Source organism: Equus asinus, chromosome 14 (assembly GCF_041296235.1).
Source record: "Equus asinus isolate D_3611 breed Donkey chromosome 14, EquAss-T2T_v2, whole genome shotgun sequence".
Taxonomy (NCBI): domain Eukaryota; kingdom Metazoa; phylum Chordata; class Mammalia; order Perissodactyla; family Equidae; genus Equus; species Equus asinus.
The window spans coordinates 21,931,506-21,947,210 of NC_091803.1; the positions used below are offsets into that span (position 1 = coordinate 21,931,506).

A 15,705-nucleotide genomic window follows, 5' to 3' on the forward strand; every position below is an offset into this window, starting at 1 on the left:
TCTGAAGCATGTCTAGAAGCTGTGGAAAGTCAGTCCCATTTGGCTTCAGTCTATATGGTGTGTGCAGAAGTATTGGAGGCAGTAAATGGCCCAGGGTATATTTTGTTGCTCGTTTTAAATAGAAATATGGGATGAGCCAACAGGTAATTCAATAGCTGCAAGTGAAAAGAGATGGGATGTGGGCTGAGCGTTCTCGTTATTCTTGCAAATACTGCAGCGGAATGGGATTTTCACTTGACTCTTTTCCAAAGCCTGTGCTCTGTTCTAAGTGGGGAGATTAATGCCCTGGCTTATGAGAGCCATGTTTTCCTTCCTGAATATGGGAAACGATCCCTTCCTAGGTCAGCCTTGGAGACACACACTGGCAGGGGAGTCTGACCATCTGCTGTCTCCTAAAGCTGGCAGGGCTATACCTTGAACCCTGAGCCAGGCCCCTGCCTGTCGCCCACTGCAGCCCTGAGGGGCAAGCTGGCTGGGAGGCAGGATTCTGCCTGTCTTAGCAGTTTATTAGCTCCCGCCTGCCATTGCTAACCCATTCAATTAAATCCCTTTTAAGAAATCAATTAAATAATCAATTAAAACAACTGAAATAGTCGCACACACAAAGAGGCTGGTGAAATGCTTATTAAAACCAGGCCATCAAGGGCAGAAGTGACCTATTTTGGGAAAGGGAATTCAGCTGCAGCAGTAAAAACAAGAGGCATCGGCCAATGCCCTGAGGGGAACTGAAAATACTGTACAAAACTGTAGTGCCATGCACATCTGCAGACATCAGGACGGCCTTGCTTGGCTTACACTGTCGGTGGAAGCGAGAGGCCTGGCCCTTTCTAGGGGAGAGGACCTCACGTTCTGATTTCTCGCTCCAGGCCTCTCGTGTGAGGCATCACCGCCGTGGAGATCCTGCATGGGCCCCGGCGTGGGCTGCATTGCACGGCGCTTCACAGCTGCGCTTGAAACTGAATGAGCCCACCGGGGCTGGTCGCTCGGCAGCCTCAGTTTCCATCTGAGTTCCAGCCTGCCCAAAGCGCACTCTTTAGCTAGTTGCTGCTGTTCATTCTCTGGAGTCTTGGGGTCTGTGCAGCTGAGCTGTGGGCATGCCTAGGGGAGAGATTTTATTTCTACTTCTCTCTGTTTCAGGGCCGAGCCGGTTCTATCCCGAATCCAGGAGAACCGGAAGCGCGTGATCCTCCCGTCCATTGACAACATCAAGCAGGACACCTTTGAGGTGCAGCGGTATGAGAACTCCGCCCACGGGTACAGCTGGGAGCTGTGGTGCATGTACATCAGCCCCCCAAAAGACTGGTGGGACGCCGGAGACCCTTCCCTCCCCATCAGGTCTGTGGCAGGCAAGCTCTGGCAGCCGTTGAATCCCCACATCCCAGGGGACAGAGGAGTCCCGGGGGAGGGAGGCTAGGAGACACTGCCTGGGGATGGACCAGCAGTGTGCAAACAGCTGCTTTAGGAATTTGGGATGTCTCACCATCTTGGTTTTCTTCCCGAGGAAGGACACTGCATTTTGAGCCTTTAGGTAAAGTTTTCAGGTGCAGCTTATTAAACAGCAACATTGAAAGATCAAAATTGGTAGGAATGCTCACACCTTTTTATTCTCCCTCAGATCTGATGCACTGTGTTCAGGAACTTTTTAGTATGAAGTTTGGAAGGTGTTCATTCCTGGGGCTCTTTCATACTTGCAGCTTTTATTATCATAGTGCTTCTCGCCCTTTTTCACAATATAGGAACACACAGAACAGGACAATCTTTGTGTGGCATGTGGGGTAGGTAATTGAGGGCCTCTGGGCAGCTCCCTGTGGCTCTTGCTCCAGGTCCCACCCAGCTGCCCTGGAGACAAGGAGATAAATACTTCATGGCATTCCAGGTGGGAAGCTCACGTATAAAGGATGCTGAGTGAAGTGGTGGATTTTGATGCCCTATTTGTTTCCTATGACCCCTGTAACAAATTCCTACAAACGTGATGGCTTAAAGCAACACACGTTTATTCTCTTCCATCACAAAGGTCAGAAGTCTGAAGTGAGGTTTACAGAGCTAAACTCAGAGCCACAGGGAGGGGTCCTTCTGGAGGCTTGAGGGGAGAATCCATGTCCTTGACTTTTCCAGCTTCTAGAGGCTGCTTTCGTTCCTTGGCTCATGGCAGCATCACGTCCCTCTTTCTCCCAGGTGCTTCCTTTATCACATGGCCTCCTTCTTCCTTCCACTTTCTTGCCTCCCTCGTATAAGGACCCTTGTGATGACATTTGGGGTCCCCACGAATAATCCAAGATAATCCCCTCATCTCAGAATCCTTAACTTAATCATATCTGCGAAGTCCTTTTTTCCCATATAAGGTAACATTCAGAGGTTCCACAGATTACGACGTGGATTGTTTTTTGAGTGGGGGGAGGACATTATTCAGCCCATCTCAGATGCTCTGATTTTCAACCAAGATGATACCTGAGTATAGTTCAGTACTTTCTGTGAATTCTGCTTGAGGGCCAAACTGACTCTTAAAATCTTCATGGCTCTGTCTTGAGTTAGAAGAGGTGGTGGAAGCCTTCTTCCCTTGGCCTGGTTTTAGGGCTGTGTTTGTTGATATAAAGAGGGATAGCAAGAAGGAATCGTGGAGTAGGAGTGAGGACTTTTTCCTGGTAGCCATGAGGTTCTTTCTCAGTTTACACATGTTTGATAAATAAGAGTAAAATTTTAAGACATACAGATCCCGCTGCCCCATGTTCCCTTGTTTTCCTGCTCAAATCGAAAGCTTCAGAATTGCATTAGAATAGAGCTGCCCATGGGCAAATATGTGCCACAGGGAAGGTAATCTTTTGAGTCAGTAACTTAGTTAGCTGGAGATGTCTCAGGAGGCCGCTCTGTTCCCATTCCATCCTCGACATTCAGTGTCTTCTGGCAATGCTGCAGGGCCATACTCTTGGCTCTCTGCAAATAATAACATAAACCCATCACTAATGTGCCTGAGAATAAAAGCGTCATCCTTCGGGATATTTTGAATTTAATGAGTGAGAAAGCATCTCACACCCATTAGGATGGCAACCATCAGAAACAATGGAATATAACAAGTGTTGGCAAGGATGTGAAGAAATTGGAAGCCTTGAGCATTGTTGGTGGGAATGTAAAATGGTGTAGGTGCTGTGGAAAATGGTATGACACTTCCTCAAAAAATTAGAAATGATATTACCATATGATTCAGCAATTCTACTTCCAATTCTACCCAAAAGAGTTGAAAACAGGGTCTCAAAGAGATGTTTGTACACTCATGTTCATAGAATCATGATTCACAATAGCCAAAAAGTGCAAGTAACCCACATGTCCATCAGCAGATGAATAGATAAACAAAATGTGGTACATCCATACAATGAAATATTATTCAGCCTTAAAAAGGAAGGAAATTCTGACACCTGCTCCAACATGGATGAACCTTGGGGACGTTATGCTAAGTAAAATAAACCAGTCACCAAAAGACAAAGACTATCTGATTCCACTCATAAGAGGTACCTAGAATAGCCAAATTCATGGAAACAGGGAGTAGAATGATGGGTACCAGGGGTTGGGGAGAAGAGAAGAATGGACAGTGGTTATTTAATGGGTATAGAGTTTCAGTTTTGCAAGATGAAAAGAGTTCTGGAGATTGGTTGCATAGTGACGTGAATGTTCTTAACACTACTGAACTGTGCACATAAAAATAGTAAAGATAGTAAATTTTATGTTATGTGTATTTTACTACGATTAAAAAAATAATAATAGGGAGTACTTAAAGACCCCTTGGCCTTCAGAGCTTGAAAGGATAAAGTTCAAACAATGGACTGACCAACAGTAAGTTTTACGTTTTTGGCCAAACACTGCTTCCTCCCAACCCACAGGGGAGCTGATCTCTGGCTGTGACAGATAAGGGAGTGAGGGTATGACAGTGGTGTTAACAACAGAGGGAAAGAAGTGAATTCACTGCAGTGCTTTGGTATGCCCAGAAAACACAGCTATCCCTGCGTTTGTAAGGCACTCAGTGAAAATTTAGCTAGTACTTTATGAGTTACAGTAACATTAACAACTGATTAATATGCACTTTAAAAAGACTCGGGAAAATAGAGTCGTGATCATGAGTTATTAATATTACTTGCATCTCTGATGTACAAAATAGAATCAAATACTAATGGTCTCTTTTTAACTTATATATTATAACTTATGAAATGCTTAATTGTTAATAGTTACGGAGATATTTAATTGTAGGAAGGAATTTTTTTGGCCCTTCTGATGTTATTAAGAAGATACAGTTTGGTTTCTTAAACATTAGGACATGGTGGTTTCCCTCTTCCCTGTGGTTCCAATATTTTAGGGTAATGATTTTATTCGGGGAAATGACAGGATGAGAACTTTTTCACGATCAAACTGACATTAGATTTAAGGATTCTTTGGGTATTGAGTCTTACTGGTAGACAACATAATCTGGGAGATTTTGCATTAAGGGAATTTATGTCCTTTCTGTTTTAATTCCTTTCCCCTTTCTTCCTACGTGTTTTTTTCTCCTGCCTGGTAAACAGCTGTTTCCCAAGGTTTTCTGTTTTCCTCTGCCGTTCTTTGTCTACAGCAGAGTTTTAGGCATAGAGAGTGGGCAGGTGCCATTAAAGAGAGCAGAGCCACGGGTAAGGGATGGGGACTGAAGCACACATGCGGCATGCAAGGAGGCAGCTGCTTAGTGGCGGTGCTGGGCTGGGGTCAGGGTGGGGGGCGCACAAGGCTGGCATTGTCACGTGCTCAGACTTTTAAGAAAAGACACAAATCCAGATAATTTCGTGAAATCTCCTGACTTCTAATTGTCAGCAATAAATCCCTCTTCTTCAAAATTACGAGGGCCAAACAACATTTCTAGACTGCATTTGACCACCTGGGTCCCCAGAATTTGGTCTTTGCTCTGTCCTTGGAGACGTCTGTAATTCCCAGGGCAGCCTTAGTCCATGCTTCTCACACTGGGAACTGTGGGCACGTGCAATATGTGGCTTTACTGTGGGGCTGAGGGATTTGGGGAAAGTGTCACTCAAAGCCACAGGAGAAGCATGACCGGACTTCCTGGCGCTTGAGTTCAGCCATGAGAGAGCCCCTCCCACCTCCCTGTGTCACAGCCCTCTGCGGCTCAGATTCGTCAGTGAAAGGCTCTGAGAAGCACTGACCCAGCTCTCACCTCTGCGCAGAGAAGGCTCTCAAATCTATGTCTTAAGCCCTGATTTTTCTCTGAAGTATCATCTCCAGTGTCGCATCAACAACCATTCATTAGACCAGTGGAGTTTAAACTTTTTTGAGTCAAAGACCTCTTTGATAATCTCACGAAAGCTGTAGATCGTATCACCCTGAACATGAATAAGCAGACAGAACTTTGCATATAATTTCATGAAGTTTATGGGTGCCTTGAAGCCAACCTCCTAGTGGTCCACAGGACTTCTATTAAGAAACACTGCTAGATAGTTCTGCTTGGCTTTCCCAGCTGGAAAGCCTTTCTTTACCATTCTTTATAGCCCACTAGTCTGTATGCTTTATGAAGCCAGGACTGTGGCTATTTCAGTTATATCTTGAGGACCTAATGAATACCTGGCACTTGGTAGGTATGCCGAAAATATTTATTAAATGAATGAGTGGAATCTGAGGCTCAGAAGAGAGGTCAGCGCTAGTGATTATAAAGAGGATGAGATTGCCCAGAGGTACACTAGAGAAGGAGAACGGAAGCCCCAACATTTCTGGGATGAAGGGAGCCTTCATAAAGGAGACTGACAAGTCATGAATGGTCAGGGAGGCATGAGGACAACCAGGGCAATGGAGTTGTAGAGCTTCAAGAGTAGGAAGGCCAAAAGCACCCTTTGGTTTAAGGGATCAGCTCATCATAATCTTAGTGAAACCGTTTTCGGGGAGTATTTGGGTCTGAAGCTGGATGGCAGTTGGAGGAGGAATGAATTGGACACAAAGAAGTGGAGAAAGTGGGTGCAGGTTATGCTTCTGAGATGTGTGGGGGAAACTCAAAGAGGGAGAGGGACAGAAGCTGTTCAGGAGGCTACAGGATCAAGTGACATCTGTTTTTTCGAACAGGAGAAATTGAGCATGTACCTCTAGCACACTGAACAGATAGAACTCAGGGTTTATGTTTGTAAAACCCAAGTTGTTTCGGTTTCCTCATGTGACATTTAACTTGCTCAGAGCAGTGAGTCCTTCACTTGCCCCTGGCTGAAGACTCCAGCCCACCCCATGATTTTTCTTGTCACTTTTGGGTAATGAAAGTCCTAGGGTCATTTGAAGTCACTAACCAGCCTCAATCCGTTGTTGAAATCGCCCAGTCTCATGTAATCATAAAGACTTGAACTGAGTTGAAATTAAGACCTTCTCCTCTCTTAGCTGTGGCCGGCTGCTCGCTGACCCTTTGCAGTGGGAGAAGGGCTGGAGTCCTTACTCTTTCTGTCCCTCCCTCATCTTTTCCTCAGGAAGTGTATTGTCCCCACCCGGGTCCAAGCACTGGGGAGGAGAGACAGGGGGCTAGGAGGGTCTTGTCTGACTGTCACTGTCTTAGGATGGCTTTGAGCTCTCTGGGCCAGCAGGTGGGTAGACCGGGTTCTTCTGACTGCTCAGCATGGGCTCTGGGGACTCTGAACGCCCATGCTGCTTTCTCATATGGGCAGGGACTCTCCCTCAGCTGACTCTCCCAGTCCTCCCCCACTTCTGCCTTTATGTCCACCCCACACCCTCTCACGGCTTGGGGCTCCGTGCTGCAGTAAGCCACTACATTTTCCCCCCAATTAATTAATTCATTCATTCATTATTTTACAAATACATTTAAAATATTTCTTTCTTCCCCCAGCTTTATTGAGGTATGATTGACAAATAAAATTTGTGTATATTTAAGGTATATAACATACTGTTTTGGTATACTTGTACATTGTAAAATGATTACCAAGATCAAGCTAATTAACACATCCATCACCTCCCATAGTTACCTTTTTTTTATGGTGAGAACAGTTAAGATCTGCTCTCTTAGAGCAAATTTTAGGTATACAAGACGTTATTACTAACCATAGTCACCATGCTGTACATTAGGCTCCAGAACTTATTCAGCTTATCATTGGAAGTTTGCACCCTTTGACCAGCATCTCCCCATTTCCCTCACCTCCAGCCCCTGCCAATTAGCCTTTTACTCTCTGTTTCTATGAGTGCAACTTTTTTAGACTCCACATATAAGTGAGATCATGCAGTGTTTGTCTTTCTCTGTCTGACTTATTTCTTTATGTCCTCCAGGCCCATCCATGTTGTCATAGTGGTAGGATTTCCTTCTTTTTTAAGGCTGAATAGTATTCCATTGTGTATATATTCCACATCTTCTTTAGCCATTCATCCATTGATGGACTTAGGTTGTTTCCATATCTGGTAAGCCATCATCTTAGACATCCTTTTTTTTGGTTTGTTTTGCTTTGTTGATGACTTTTTTATTGTGGTAAAATACACATAACATAAATTTTACCATTTTAAAGTGTAGAATTCAGTGGCATTAAGTACATTCACAATGCTGTGCAACCGTCACCACTTTCTAGTTTCAGAATTTTTTCATTAACCCATACAGAGCCCCCTAACAGCTGCCAATCTGCTTTCTGTCTCTATGGATTTGCCTGTCTGGACAATTCATAGAAGTGGAATCGTACAATATGGCTTTTTGTGTCTGGTTTCTTTTACCTAGCATAAAGTTTACAAGGTTTATACATGTTGTTGCACATATCAGTACTTATTCCCTTTTGTAGTGAGCTTTTACAGTGACCGCACGTCAGCATCCTTCCTGGGTTCCATATCTGGCTTCTTGGGATTCACACACCTTTGTCCCACATGGGAGGGAAGAGGCAACTTCCCACACACAGGGCTCCCCCTGCTCCACAGGCCACTTTCTCTTTGTTAAGATGAGTCAGGCACCAGTGAGGATGTTTCTCCACTGACCACCAGATGGTGGAACCCCAACCCCCTACCCCTCGGAGTGGGATTCAGGCTTAGGGTTAGATGGTAGGATCCCTGCTCCCCTTGGGGAGGGGGATTCAGGATACAGCTTGCTCCAGGGAACCTCTCCTACACATTCCTCTCCCAAACTCCATTCGTTCATTCTCATTAGTCAGCTGGTTTTTGGCTGTCTACTTTGAACTTTTTGCATGATCTCTTTAAATATAGCATCTATTGTCTAACATCCTGAGCCCAAATGAGGACATGAAGAGTCCTGTTTTAACACAGTACATACAGGTGAGGTCATGGAGCAAGGAGAGAGGGAAGGTCTGAAGACGTAGAAAGGAGGGAGGGGACTGATTGAGCAAGAAGGACCCTGAACAGGGAGGAGGGGAGAGGGTCAAGAACATGAATAGCACAGTGGGTTGGTCTTACAGAGCAGGAAGAGAGAGCTCATGCTGCATGGCCCACATTTTCCTTGTGAGTTAGGAGGAGAAATCACTGCTAGGACTGAGAGTTGGACCTTGTTCAGTGGGCTGCGGAAATGTGACAAAGGTCTGGAATAGTCGCCAAGAGGAATAGGTATGGGTGAGCTGACCAAGAACACAAAAACTAATTGATGGCTGTTTTGAGGGCCCAGGAATATAAATTCAACAAATTTTCCATGAGGATTTCCCAATAAAAAACTACTGTGAATTAAGTTATACTATGATACAAACTTAAATTTTATTATTCACAACATTATGTACATACATGTGAAAAATAGTAGTGAGGATAAGAAAGAGGGGGTACAATATATTTAGCCTGAAGGCATCTAGGTTGGATACAGCATGAAATCATGGAAACCTGGCTTAGCTCAGCATCCTTCAGAGGTCTGTAGCTCACAGCTTGGGAACCGCTGATCTTTACAGTTCTTTCCAGCTGTAAAATCCGAGGAGATGTCTACAGTGTCATCAGAGATGGGACATTTACAGCACATTGCTTTTGGGGCCCTGGCTGTGAAAGCTGAATCAGGCATCTTCTGTGAGGTGCCAGTGATGCCTGCCTGCTCTGTGTTAGGTGACCCTGTAATTAGTGACATTACTCATTAATGACTAATTCGAGCCGATGATTAACAATTAGCAATCCTTAACCCAACATATAATTTGATAATAAATTATAAGGTACAGGAGCTGTTAGATTCTTTTAGTTGAAAGGGCTGTCCTGGATATGTGTAGTTGCTGGGATCTCAAATTCTCTGCCCAAATGTATAAAAAGGGAGGAAGTGTTTTTCCTCCTTAGAGGAATATGACTGGCTTACACAGGAGGAAAGCCTTAAGTGAAGAATCAGATTTTCTTAGACTTTGTAATAGTGATATCTTCCCTATGCATCAGCAAATGTATTTTAGGAGCCAGTTGTCTGCTCATTGTGTGGTAGTAACTTCTGGAAGGACAGTATTAGTAAATTACATGATCCTCCTGAAGGAGTTCATGGGCTGGTGGGAGACACAGGGCCCAAGTGCACAAAATTGTACTTCAGCACAGTGTGGATTCAAGGGAAGGAGGGAGGGAACTTTATGAGTGGAGCAGATGGGAAAGCTCATAAAAACCATAAGCAACACTGGGATTTTCTATGTGTCAGGCATTGTTCTTGTGCTTTACACAATACAAATCCATTTACACCCCACACTAGCCCTATGAGATATAAAGTATTATTGTTATCCCCATTTTACAGTCAGGGCTACTGAGGCACAAGGTTACACATCTAGTAAGAAGTGAAGCTGGGATTTGGATCTAGTCAGTCCAGAGTCTGTGCTCCTACCCACTGTGTGTGACTTGTTGGGCCTTGCAAGCCGAAGAGGATTTTCACTAGCAGAGTATGTGGGAGATGACACAATTAGAGGTATATTAGTGAAATTGAGCATGTCAGGGTCCCCAAGACCACCCTTGGGTTTGATGATTTGCTATAAGGACTCACAAAACTCAGAAAACCTGTTATGCTCATTACAGTGAAATGGTATAGATTAAAATCAGCAAAGGAAAAAGATGCACACAATAGAGTCCAGGAGAAACCAGGCATGAGCTTCTAGTTGTCCTCTCCCAGTGGAGTTGCATGGACAGTGCGTCATTCTCCCAGTAATGATATGTAACAGCATGTATGAAGTGCTGCCAACCAGGGAAGCTCACCTGAGCCTTGGTGTCCAAGGTTTTTACTGAGAGTCAGTCACTTAGGCACAGAGCACCCCTGTGACTAACCTTGGCTACTCGTTCTTTAACCCCCTGCCCCCTAGATGTTAAACTAATACAGCGTGGCCCAGGGCCTCAGGTATGCAAAGACAGTCCTATCAGACAGGATATTCCACGGGCTTAGAGCTTATCCTCCAGGAGTCTGTCAAGAGCCAGTTCTTTGCGATGTGTAGGGTTTGGGCAACCCAAGTCTACTGAGTTAACCCTTTACTGCACCGTGAGGTTGGGGTGTTGCAAGTGGAAGTCTGGTGAGGAGACTGAAGGTAGGGAATGTGCATTTAAGTAGAGGAAAGGTTGAAGACTAAGGAGATTGAAACAGGAGGTCTACTTTATGGAAAGCTCTGAAAGCCAAACAGAGGAGCCCGGACTCCATCCACTGGTCCAATGAAATAGACTGAAGATGGATAAAAAGTTAACTGGGAGAGACAGAAGGTAGAGTTGTGGTTGCCTAGGGCTGGGGATGTGGTGAGGAGAGGAGTGACTACTAATGAGGATGGGGTTTTTTGGGGAAATGATGAAAATGTTCTAAAATTTATTTTGGTGATGATTGCACAGCTCTATGAATACACTAAAATCTATTGAATTGTATACTTTAAATAGATGAATTGAATGGAATGTGAATTCTATCTTAGGAGCCTGATGGCCATCAGCAGATAGCAGACAGCCAATCTTGGAGCAAGATGCAGACAGTTGGGTATTAATTCTTAGTTCAGGGTCTTGTGTGGCACCCATTTTGTGGGAGGTTGCAGAGCAGCACAGAGTACACCAGGAGATCAAACTGGGGTCAAATCCCAGAGCAGCAGAATTTGTCATGGTAGAGTCACAGACAGGGATTCAGAAACCATGGAGCATCCTGGGCAGAAGTGAGCATCGCCTAGAGCTAGACTGACTGCTACTGTTGACCAACCTGAGGTGTGTATATGATGCTGGCCAATTGCAGTGTGTTGTGGGTAAGGACAGGTTGAAGACCTCAGTGGTTTACTACTTCCCTTTGGGTCCAGGAGGGGAGAATCAGAAAAGGAATCTCGCACAGGGGCCAAGTGAAGCCTGTCACAATTCAGGAAGAGAAAAATTATGAGGGAAAGGCTATACATTTTCCACCTTCTTTTCCTGCCCTTGCAGTCTTCAAGTAACAGATGAATGACTTATTCAATTTTGCCACCAACAGGGTCCCTAATGAGGCAGCTCTCTCACCCTCTGTGTAAATGAGCTTTTAATTTTCTTGTCCATAAAACTTACCCAGCATTTAAAGGTGTGTTGTTCCAGTGGTAGAAAATTTCCATAACAAAGCTTTTGGTCCCTCAGATGAGGAGCACTGATTGTAAACTTCCTGAAGTTATGGCATGAGGTATTGTAGATAATCAAATGTTTCAGTTAATAGAGTTCATTTTAGAAGCAAGACATGGGGCAGTTTACAGTTAAAAATAAAAAACCTCCACGATCTCTGCTTTCTTTCTTCAGGGGATACTCCCGTTGTTAGAAGTGTTGGTTCAGTCAGTAGTGGTCAACTGCAGCCTTTCGTATGACCCCAGAGGAAGTATCGTTATAAAGTGGGATCTGGAATAGGGGTTGGTCTTTGCTTCATGAGCATTTATTGATTCCTGTTAGGTATAAACCTCCATTCTTAGCAGAATGGAGAATACTCTCCTTATGTTTCAGTCCTCTTCAAATTTATCCATGTTTATATACTTTTGAGACCCAAAATGAGAACTCAGTGAATGAAGATGCTGCTGGAGAACCAACAAATGTGTTCGCCCTTCTGTAAGATTGTCTAATTGAAGACATAGCCATTTCTTCAAAACACTTGCTATTTGGTCAGACAATTAGCTGGAAAGGACCTTGAAGGAGCGTCATCCTCACCTTTGTCACTTCCTGGGAAAGCAGCGGGTATGGCCCTCACTGTAACACAGGACATCACTGCCCAGTTGTCTGCTCTGCATAGCCGGCTACCGCTGACTGCTGCCTTCTCCTGGTGCTCAAAGAATACCTGACTTCACAGCTGGGAGCAGGCGGCTGTCAGGTGACTCTAAGAGTTGGCAGCAGGATGGGATAGAAAGAACATTGCCCGGTTCCCAAGACTAGTTTTCTAGGCCAGACTTGACCACTGGCTTTGAGCCTCAGTTGACTTCTCTGTAAAAGGATTTTGACTAGATGTGCTACAGACCCATTCTATGAGACTTGGACAAGCTACTTAACGTCTCTGTACCTCAGATTCTTCATCTGTAAATGGGGGGTAATAATAGTATCTATCTTACAGGGTTGTTGGAAGATTAAATGAGATAATACAGGTAAAATACTTAAAACAGTGAGCTAATGCGTGTAAAATGCCTGAAAACGGTAGCTGTTATGATTGTTGTTATTATTGCTCTTCTGTATCCCACAGAGGCATCCTTGCTCCTCACTGTTGGGATCATATAACCTTTTCTTCTTATCTGATCCATTGATAAAACTGCATGATTATGACAGATAACCCTATCACTAGATTATCTCTGACTTAGTATCCTACACAAGGAGAGGAACCCTGGGTGCTAACAAAGGAGAGGCATTTTTAATGCCAGGGGATTTGCACAGGAAGATAAGGGACCCACATTCCCCAAGTCAGTCCCTTCAGGGAGTCTGTTCCTTATAAAAGAAAAGTATGCCTACACCATGGTGAACATACTGCTTTTGGGTGAAATAAGTGGTATTTCCTGTCATCGCTATGTACCTTCAGCACCAGCCTGGGGAGATCAGTTTGTCTTTTTGCATGACACACTGATATTGCTGCTAGAATCCTTTCCTTTGGAAGCAGAATTCCCAGGCAGTGCCCTCCAGCTAGAGCAAGGCATTCAGGGTAGCGTTCTCTGCGATGACAGGCAGAGAGACCTGCCTCTCTCAGCCAGCCTGTGTTGTGATGGCTCCCAGCAGCAAGTAGGTGAATCTGAGTGATGCTGGGAGGGCTTTCCTCCTCACCCACACGGAGGGTCGGTGTGATGGGCTGCCGAAGAGCAGGTGAGTTTCATTTTCTTTTAAGGATTTTAAAAAATGGAAGATACTCCACCTCTGAATTAAATGCCCAGTTCTGAGTTATTGCTGAACATAAATAGGGGTGGCAGTTCCATTCCTTTTATCAGATTGATCTGGCATGGGAAGAACAAAAGCCCTCAGATTCCTCTGTGATTGGAGCTGGATGGATGCCATTGTGGATGGGGAGGGGTGGGGTGGGCTCCAGCCATTATTTTGATAGCTTTAATCCCCCTTTCTAGATGTTTCCAGAATGTGCCATTTTCCAGGCCCTTTCTTCTCTCCCTTTTTTCCACTCCACCCTCAAAGCCCAAAAAGCAACTATAGAAGCCTCTCAGATTGAGTTCAGAGCAGAAAATACCCTTTCTTCCTTTCTTTCCTGCTGCCCCATGGTTTTCTCTGCAGCATAGTATAGAACTCTTCTTATCTCCTGACTGATCTGATCTGCAGTGAATTATTATTCCTCAGTCATTTTTAGGGGGCTCTTTGGAAGAGATGACTAAGATACAGATTATAACTGTGCTCAAACCCAAACAGCCTTTTCCATTTACCCAGCTCTCTGGTAGCACTTTCGAGAGTTTTCATCCACTAAGATGGGCTAGTTCTTATCAGGACTCACCAGTTGCACAGTGTCTGCTATGTGTGAGGCTCCATTTGGATCCTAGCCCCTATCCATTTTCTCCTCTCTTGTATGGAAATACAGAACACATGACTATTTTATTTCTCTTAGATTGGAGAGAAAGCAAATAGAATTTTCTTTTAGAGCTTTAGAAGTTAATTAGAAGCACTGATAGCAGAGCCTAGGGTACCCTTCTCTGCCAAATAATGAACTGTCAGCAATCCAGCACACGCAGATGACCACGTGCTGTTACTCTCCTGGACACTGAGCCATTCTTCATCCCGTTCACTAGTACAGTTTCTAAGGCTGCTGGAATTTTAACCAGACTTTCCCGAAGCAGGGGCATTTGGGCTGACACTTTGTAATATCTATCTGGAGTTTCAGGTCACAGTCATTCTTTTTGCTGCCAGTGTGGCTCTAAAAATAGCTTCTGCAACCAGGCACACCAGGAGTCAGGGGCAGTGGGCTTCATTTTCTCCGAGAAGTCCATGCTCTTGTGTCGTGGACTTGCATGTGCTCATAGCAGTAGAGAGGTCGTGACAAGCTCTCTTGACTGTTATGATCAACGTAACAATAATGCGTGATGCAGCTGTGGCCCTTCAAAGCCTTTTGAGAACAGGCAGTGTGAGGCCTGGTAAAGCTCGCCTGCACGGGAGGCCCTTTATAGACTTGGTGGGTTGCCCAAGTCAGTCTGTTGGAGTTTGACTTCTGTGCGTGAAGTTCAATGGACCCCCAGGCTCCTAAGAAGTTTAACTTAAAGGAAAAAGGAGAGAAAGATTCCTTGAGTGTTTTTTATTAACGCTGAATTTCCGACTGCAGTGTATGCGGTGGCTTTGGGCGCTGTTGACAACCTGCTGGGGGGTGAGCCATTCCCTTGCTGTAACCAAATCTGAGGTTTCAGTTGGAGGGACGGCTGCTGAGAATGACTCTGGGCAAGTCGCAGCTTTTGCTTTAGAGGTCAGCTTCATCTCCAGCCCTAATTCAGTTTAGTGCAGTTTGTGAATTTATTTACTTATCTACCTATCCATCTTGGTAAAGGTTTGTAGCAAGTTCCACCTGTACTGAGAAACAAACTATAACTCTTAATCCAGGAGTTACTGTTACTTCTGTACCCACACCCCATCCTCTGCCCCACTCCCCACAGTGACTGATGTATGTTATTATGAAGTAAATGGAAGCAAAAAGGCGATGAGACCAAGGAAAGGCCGTGAATGTGAATTTTTTCAGCCTGCCTCTGGCACCCTAGCCTCAATTAAATGCTCTGACATGGAGATGAATGATAAAATATCACATTTGCCATTCAGTTGTTACAAAAATTCTTTAGTTTTAAGTCAAATGTCTTGGACAGAAAAGTGCAAAATATTCAGTTATTCATTCACTCACCAGCACACATTTATTGAGCCCTTACTGTACACCAGGCTCAGCCAATTCAGAAATCTAGGGACTGCTGCAGGGTTTGGCTGATTGACTGTAGTTCGTCCCTTTGGAGGTGCTCTTCAGGAAAGAGTGCTCAGGCTCAGGTGGCTTCTGCGTGTGTGGGGACAGGTAGGCTCATTCCCTCTACTGTCTGAGTGGAAGCCTCAGGATCTTTGTGTGTCTCTTCTTCCCTCCGACAGCGTCCCTGGCCTGCCCGGCTGCTTGTTGCCCTGCCAGTGTTCCTGGCAGATGTCTGCAGCTGGCCTAACTTGGGGTCTGATCTCTTGGCTTGGTCAGGGCCCCTCTGCCTCTGCTCCCTGTGGCTCATGCTGGCTGCAGACACTTGAGCGCAGGTCTCCTTAGCCACAGCTGCAGACTCACCTTGCCCTCAGGGGAGACTCATCAGCTGCTCCTCTGACTTTCAACTCAGCCTCCCCTTCCCTCTATGAGAACTGAGCCTCCTGCCACATGGCCACACT

General features: G+C 45.0%; 1 protein-coding gene across 1 annotated transcript in view; it reads left to right on the forward strand.

Moving 5' to 3' along the window:
* Positions 1-15,705, forward strand: part of GALNT17 (polypeptide N-acetylgalactosaminyltransferase 17) — a 451,648-nt gene that overhangs the window by 224,778 nt on the left and 211,165 nt on the right. The window contains exon 5 of the mRNA XM_014842267.3: positions 1,138-1,335. Within this exon, the coding sequence (XP_014697753.1) occupies positions 1,138-1,335 (198 nt within the window). The remainder of the gene's footprint in view (positions 1-1,137; positions 1,336-15,705) is intronic.